Source organism: Morone saxatilis, unplaced genomic scaffold, assembly GCF_004916995.1.
Source record: "Morone saxatilis isolate NCDOM2014 unplaced genomic scaffold, NCSU_SB_2.0 Contig21, whole genome shotgun sequence".
Classification (NCBI taxonomy): Eukaryota; Metazoa; Chordata; class Actinopteri; family Moronidae; genus Morone; species Morone saxatilis.
The window spans coordinates 2441091-2449055 of record NW_023339774.1 but is presented as its reverse complement, the minus strand read 5'-3'; the positions used below and the strand labels follow the sequence as shown (position 1 = coordinate 2449055).

Here is a 7965-nt window from a genome sequence, read left to right as displayed (position 1 = left end):
AGAGGAGAGCAGAGGAGAGCAGAGCAGAGGAGAGGAGGAGAGGAGAGCAGAGGAGAGGAGAGGAGGAGAGGAGAGCAGAGGAGAGGAGAGGAGAGGAGAGGAGAGCAGAGGAGAGGAGAGCAGAGGAGAAGGGAGATTTTCTGTCACCTTGTTTATCAGGATCAGCAGACTGTGACACCAGAGCAGAGACAGCTGGGAAGGTGATGGAGGACATCGCTGCCACAGCACCAGCCGCCCACATCATCCTGTTAACCCATTTAACACAAGTTAAACGTGTATATGTCAGATCCCTGTGTGTTATCATCCATGTTGTTTTTTAGCGTGTTGTGTATCTGACATCGGTCTGAGGACCTGTAACTGACGAAACAGGTCCCTGCTAAGAACTAGCTACAGGGGTGCCACTCAGCCTTACTTCCAATTTTGCCCAGTGGCCATGCGCGGTATAGCAGCCATATTATTATTATTATGAAAGATAAAACTGTCTGGTATGATTTTTTGAACCATGGAGGTTTTATATTTGTAAAAGGTTCCTCTAGTTGAGAAAAATCTAAAATCTGAAAATGGGCTAAGCGGGACCACGTGGGTGGGACCAGTGGGAGAAACTGCACATATTCAATGGGCCGCACAACCAGGAAGTAACCCAGAAGCTAGAAAATAAATGCAAAAGGCTAGCAATTCTCATTGGACTGTATAGCCAACTTCTGGTTTGGTTTTTAGGGTTTATTGTATATCTATGGCGAGACTAGAGTAGGTGCATAGCAGCAACTGTAGCCTATAGTACAGCTGTAGCTGCGGTGGTGGAATTGTTCCCTTCTGCTGCCCAATCAAAATACAGAACACTGACGTCGCTGTGTCAGCAGATAGAGCAGTAACCGTTTTCTGTCTGACAGCAGCTTTACAGCAACAGAATGAATGTAACCCTCCACTAAAACGGTAAACAAACACACATAGATCTCACCATGGCTCTGATCCGAAGCCGTACCAGGCCAGCTGAAGGATCTGGAAGCCCAAACCCAACAGAACAGTGTTTTTATTACCCAGAGTCCTCATCAGCAGAGTGAGTAAAAGAGTCTGAGAAAGGAGGAAGGGAGAGAAAAAAAAATACAAATGTTATTCTAACCTTGTACTTATGTAAGAAATGTGTAGAATTCATTAACATTTATTAATATAATGAGTAGTAAAAGTAAGTAATATTAAATATTTGTCACTTTACAATGTTACATACTGTATGACCACAAGTTGTCTATGTGTTAGTGCAGGTTTGGGATAGCTCTTAGCTAGCAAACAGTTAGTGCTAAAAGTTCTTCTTCTTCTGTGGTTTCACTAATTTCATTTATTATCTCACACTGATGGACTTCTCTGTACTGTTTAATGTAGTGTATTTACTGTTCTGGGGCTGTTGTCTATCTGCCCAGTGACAACAGACACAAATTAGCTGCTAGCTAACTCTGGTGTAATTACTTTTAATTGTGCACTGTCCCTGCAAAAATGTCAACAATTAACATTTTTTAAATTTAAATAACATTTTGGCAGTTAGCTACAAAGTTCTCATATAATATTTTATAATAACTTGCATATATTGCGTGAATAGGGTTACGTGTACACAAAGTGTACTAAATCACATTTAGATTTAAAGCTGCAGTAGGTAACTTTAAAATATACACATAATTTTTCACAGAGTATCTGTCTCATGTACTACTGTCAGGTTATAGTGAAAGATTCAGCAAATATGATAAAAAGTGATTTTTAGTTATCTACTGCAGCTTTAATCAGGATATGTGACACTTGAAATGAGGAGTGTATGTATGTGTGTGTGTGTTTGTGTGTGTGTGTTACCTGTGCTACAATAGACAGAATTCCCACTACTCCAATAAAGACAGCGATGGTTGTGGAGGAGAAATTTATAACCTGGAGGGACAAAAAGTATTTTTTAAGGGATGTCAATGTCAACACAACATAATTTAAAAGGTCAAATCCCAAATACCAGCACCAAGCACCAGTGCCAAATCTAACCAGCTCATTCAGATTCACTTGTCAGTAGTATGACAACTTCCACTACAGGTTTGAATTTTTTAAACATAAGACATTGCTGGCTGGCTACCATCACTGGACTGCACCAAAGATGTACATTTTTTAATCCTCCACCCAGTGGCCTTAAGAAGCAATCCCAGTAATAACAGCAGTAATAATGTTAGTACTAGCAGCATTTGTAGGAAAACACTTCACTGGTGTGTCTCACCTGTCTCAGGTAGAGGAAGAAACTGGAGTACTGTCCGGCCTCTGGCAGGTAAGACAGGAACACAGTGATGCAGATCAGTAAGACCGTGGAGTCCTGACCCACCTTCCTCAGAGACTGAAGGAGAGAGAGAGACAGAGAGAGGGACAAAGAGATAGAAAATACAACATTGGCGCTGTCAGTCAATCAGTTAGCAGTTAAGAGTCAAATCACTATGAAAATACTTTACACGACTACAAACCAAAGCAAATCAATCAGCTATGAGTTTATTATTCAACCAATCAGATACTGTACTGCAAATTATTGGTTACTGACAGTGAATGGGTCGGCCTGTTCCCAGGATATAGGCGCCCCCCAGGTGTTCAGCCTCATCTTGTCCGGCAGAGACTCGGGCACAGCCAGCAGGATGAAGCAGATGTCGGCCAGAGCGATCAGTGTGGCCAACAGAACCACCAGGTTGTCTCCATACCAGGCCGACAGGTACGCCCCGATGGCTGGACTCGTCACGAGGCTGGCTGCGAACGTAGCCGACACCTGGGGGCAACGAGGAGAGAGGAGGATGGAGGAGACTTTAGAGGATGGAAAATGTGGATTGTTGTGAAAACCTCTCAGTTAACTGCTTCTAAAAACTACTGCCACAGCTTCTGTGCTGACCTAAAATGACGCTGGCAGGACAGATGCTAATGCTAATGACTGGTTACCAAAACAAAATGGCAGCTGTCTTATTATTAGGCTAATTTAACTATATCTTTGTACAATTGAATTGACAAATAGACCCAAACTAGGTCCAAACACAAACACAAAGGTTGTTGTCTCCTCAGATATTATAAATATATTTGCTGTTCTGAGCTGATGTTTGAACTCTGATTAAGCTGACCCATCAGTTTCTGCTCTAAGGTTGCAGATTCAGTGTCAGTCATTCAACACTGCCCTCCATCCGTGTGTCTGATAGTATGAGGTCATTGTGATGTTCATGTCGCTGCCTATGTGATACTTTACAAGAGAATGCTCAAGAAAACAATCATCCTTTCAGATTCTTTTCATGCACATACACAACTGGGTGTCCTTTAAAGTTGAACGTCTTTTTCAATTTTTTTTATACTCACTTGCAAGCTATTATTAATTTTATCCCCTTGATTGGTTAAACATAATATCCACATAAATTAAAACATATATATGTTATGTATATATATGTGACAAATTCAGGGAAAACAGCTCAAACAGGAGTCCTTACCAGACCGTATGCTGTACTCCTCTCTCTTTCATCCGTCACATCAGCGACGTAGGCGAAGATGACTGAGAAGGTGACAGAAAAAGCTCCAGACATGGAGATCATGGCGAAGTACCACCTGCGGGGGCCGGGCAGGTGAGAGAGACACTGTTTAGCTCCACTTTCAGGCAGACGGACGTTTTATTCAATTGATTGAACATTCAGAACAGTGAGTCCTACCAGGGGCTGAGCCTCATCAGAGGGATAGGGGCGCAGGTGAAGAAGACAGTGACCAACAGGAAGGACCGCCTCCCCCACACGTCCGACAACGCGCCGATCAGAGGAGCAGACATGAATGACAGCAGACCCTTGAGATGAAGAGGCGGAGTCAGTGACAACAAAAAAAACCTCTCACATTGTCTGCTACAGAGAAATATATTTCTCTTCTTTTTGCCTATACTAAACAAAATTCCACATTGATTCATCCTTTGAACATTAGGGTAAGTTTACTAGCCACGGTTACTTCTCAGCCCCTGAAAGGGTTAGGGTTGAGGAAATGACCCTGATGATGTCATAGTGACAACCCATTGGCGTTGAAAGATGAGGGTGTTAACCAGACACAGTTCAGCTTTATGGAGCCACAACTCTAAATCACAGCAGTTCTATTTTAAGATGTACTGATATCTACAGAATGAATCACTGAAGTGTTGAAGTTCTTACCTTCACACCCTGAATGAGTCCGTTCATCAGGAAGGTGTGCTGGGGAAATGTTTCATGTAAAACCTACAAAGAGAGGCACAACAACAACATTTAGAAAACCAACATAGTTTAGAGTTTCAGCAAAAAGCTTTCTTGCTCCACAAAAACCCTACAAGGTAACAATCTATGAATCTTGCTCCATTGGGATTAATAAAAAACAGACCCTGTCTACACTGGAGTGTTTCAGTGATCCCTCTCAGTTTTAATCAGTAGCCGTTTGAACTGACACTTTAACGGCTCATGTTTCACGGCAACCCAACTGCTGCCTGGTGCACACTCCTGATCTCCTGATCTCCTGATGTCATTTCAATTATAACTCCAGATTAGAGTTACCTATAAGTAGCTATGGTTCTTAACATCTGCCAGAGACAGTTTATAAACCTGGATTTCTACATCTGTGGCAGTAATGAAGAATGAAATAAAACTCTTGACATCACCAAGAGTTGATTTCTGTTTTCTATATATGGGCATGATCCAGACCAGAGCGAACAGTACAAGACAACGTCACAGATTTTCGATAACTGCATGTTCTCTGGAAAAAATGAACTGCTGTTGCAAATAAAAAAAAATCAATTGACCTTTCCTAAGTCCCGCCCCTTTTTGCTCTGTGCTTCAATAACAGCTGAGCAAGCCTCGCTCACCTTTCTCCTTTCCTGTACTTAGATATGATATATGCTAGGCTCGTCTATGTTGAAAAGACAACCATTTAGCTGGCGTTTTTCTAACATTAGCTGTAGGCTCTAACTAGCTAAAGATTGATGTAGATTAGCTCGCTAATTAGTTAGAATTTAGCATTTTGGTCATTTAAGATGTGCCTGTATGTCGCTTTTATCTTTTAACTATCTTAACATTTTGTTTGTCAGTGGACGACTGTAGCACATAGCATATCTCAGTACAGGAAAGGAGAAAGTTGACCGAGGTGTGCTCAACTGTTATTGGAGCACAGAGCAAAAAGGGGCGGGACTTATGAAAGGTCAATTACTATGAAAAAGAATATATAAATGTCTATACAAAATGCATAATTTATCAGGCTCATTTAAAAGTTTTTATTCTTTTTACTTGATATAGACATTTAATTTACAAAAAATCTGATCAACAAAACATTAGTGTTAACTTTCTGTTCAGTCAGAACTCGTACTCTTACTTTGCTAATCTAAAAAAGCTAAATTCAGAGAACAGAAAACTTAAACTGGACTAATCTAGAATTTTACTCAAATCTCATCATGAAGTGCGTTGCCTTCTCTAAATGGAAGCTGATCCCATCACTCTGTACTGTGAACCCAATCGGCAGCTTGAATGTTGACGTAAACCTGTGACCACCATCTGCCCACCACCACACAGTGTTTACTCACAGTTAGCATGGGCGTGGTGAGTAATCCCCAGGCGAAGAACTCCAGGAAGATCACTACCACCGCATGATACACGCTGGGCCTGCCGATACCCTGCTGGAGCTGAAATACAGACACACACAGATTTTACAATCACAATTATATTTTAATTTGCCATACATTTTAATGTGACGCTACAGTTAAAGGGGCACGCCACCAATTTTACATATGAAGAACAGTTCATCATCATGCTTATAAGTGGAAGTGCTCTAGATGAAGATTATTGGCTTGGGCTTGGAAACTATAGATTTATAACACAAAGCATTAGGTTGGGGAAAGAAACATGGTTGCTCCATGCAGCAAAAGTCTAAAGAAAGATTGTATTGAATTGAATTTTGGGAATTCTAGGATCCAGTACTTTTGGAGGTTGACCCATTCCAGGGACTAATGCTTTGTTCAGACTGCAGGCAAATCAGATTTGTTCTAAAATCAGATCTTTAAGGCCGACTGTCTGCACTGATATTTGCACTTGATCAGATTGGATTTGTATGCAGAGACATCACCATTGTACCTGCATGGGTTGCTATGGTAATGAGGTAGGCATCAGTAACTATGTGTGCTGGTGACGTGGCTTTCCAATGAAGAAGCATGAAAAACGGAGATCCATCATATTGCGCTCCAAACAAGAACCCCTTCCTTGTACCGGACAGACTCAGCAACAGAGCAGCCTGGTATACTGAGCCACTCTGATGCACCTCCATCGCTCTGGATTTGACGTTGTCTGTTTATCACGTTGCGATAGACACAAAAAAGGACACTTTGACATACAGCCAGTGTCCAGACTGAGACGCATCTGTGGAAATCCGATTGGAATCGCATTTTGAAACACTTCCAAATGTGAATTCGCAAAAATTGCATTTAATTTTTCATTTATTTTCTTTTGGCTGTCTGGACTTTCTAAAATCAATCTGGATTTAAAACCAGATTTGGCCTGGCAGTCTGAGCAAGGCCTAGATGTCAGGATATCTTGGTCTCTCTTATAGATACAGCATTAATGCAATACCAAATTACTGGAGTACCCCTTTAACTTTAAGTTTCGGGCCCATGTCATCCCAGTTGATTGTTTTCCTAATCACCCATCAGGTTTTACATTGATTTTCTTCCTTCCAGGCAGCAACTGGTTTCAGTTAAAATCAACTGGCAGAGACACGAAACTGGTCACTTGTTATTTGTGTGTCAACGTTACATTACCATCGTGTGGTGATGCAGTTGAGAGCAGGAACTATCATCCAAAAATTGTTTGTGGGCATCTGAGATACGCGGGTCAGTACCAAAGGTACTTCCACACCAAGTCTGGATTTACATGCAAGATATTCACACAAACCCAAACAAAATGCTTGGGTTTCTGTTGTTTCTTGCTCTCCAAAGATGTATTTTCACACAATGGCAAAACTTGTGTGAGTTGTGTTGTTTCTTCCAAATTTCGCTGTCAGAGTTTAGGGTTTGACCAATGGAATCCGTGTCTGTTTAATGATGTTACAAGATCAACCTACCTGGTACACATCTTATTTAGTGAATTATCTGAGCCACCACCACAGGCTCAGGCCACCGATACAACAAAAGCCGTCAGATAACGCTGAACGACAGGAACAGAAACGAGTCTCCTTCGCGCTCATACACGCCAGAGATTTTGTGTCCCTGCAAACACATAAAGAAACACTGAAAATGGCTGACATTCACCATCCTCTTGTCGCCTCACCAACATTGGGTGAAAGTTTATGTCTTTTCTCAAGAACCATGAAAAGCAAAATATCATCATCACTGCTGTGGCTCAGACCATTGCAGACCAGCATGTGAAATGACTCAGACTTGGTGTGCATTGTACCTGGGTGACATTCCTGTGTAGAACATTTGTTTTGGACTCAGCACGTAATGTCTTCAACAAGTAGTCCACTTCGACACTGTGGAAGGGCTACAGTAAATGCGGCATGAATCCGAATCTTTCCTCAAACACATTTGAACTACAGAGACTCATTTTCTAACACAGTTGAGCATTTTGTATAATTAAAATAGAGCAAACTGGAGCACCGCACACGAAGTGATTGTCAGCCGACTGACACAGATACACAGGATTTAGGTGGTGATGTGGACTATTTTCTATCTTTAGCTTGAATCATAACAGGTTCTCCTAACACACACATTTGCACTACTTAGATAATGAGTTAATCTTTGCTGCTCTCCTTTATTATTAAGCTTCATGTGATGAGGATCATAAGGTGAAGATTTCCATTATCTTCAGATAATTTATCTGCTTTTGATACCTGAATATGGCTGCAACATAGGGCTGCTCGATTATGGAAAAAATCATAATCACGATTATTTGGGTCAAAATTGAAATCACGATTATTCAAACGATTATTTTTTTAAACTTC

General features: G+C 41.2%; 1 protein-coding gene across 1 annotated transcript in view; it reads right to left on the bottom strand.

Annotated features, from left to right (window-relative positions):
• mfsd14ba (major facilitator superfamily domain containing 14Ba) overlaps positions 1 to 7965 on the bottom strand; it is a 15488-nt gene that overhangs the window by 5677 nt on the left and 1846 nt on the right. Inside the window, exons 2-10 of the mRNA XM_035668637.1 lie at positions 5558 to 5656; positions 4167 to 4229; positions 3687 to 3814; positions 3471 to 3585; positions 2552 to 2770; positions 2240 to 2353; positions 1837 to 1908; positions 959 to 1071; positions 148 to 245 (exon numbers count right to left, since the gene is read on the bottom strand). Coding sequence (XP_035524530.1) covers positions 148 to 245; positions 959 to 1071; positions 1837 to 1908; positions 2240 to 2353; positions 2552 to 2770; positions 3471 to 3585; positions 3687 to 3814; positions 4167 to 4229; positions 5558 to 5656 — 1021 coding nt within the window. The remainder of the gene's footprint in view (positions 1 to 147; positions 246 to 958; positions 1072 to 1836; positions 1909 to 2239; positions 2354 to 2551; positions 2771 to 3470; positions 3586 to 3686; positions 3815 to 4166; positions 4230 to 5557; positions 5657 to 7965) is intronic.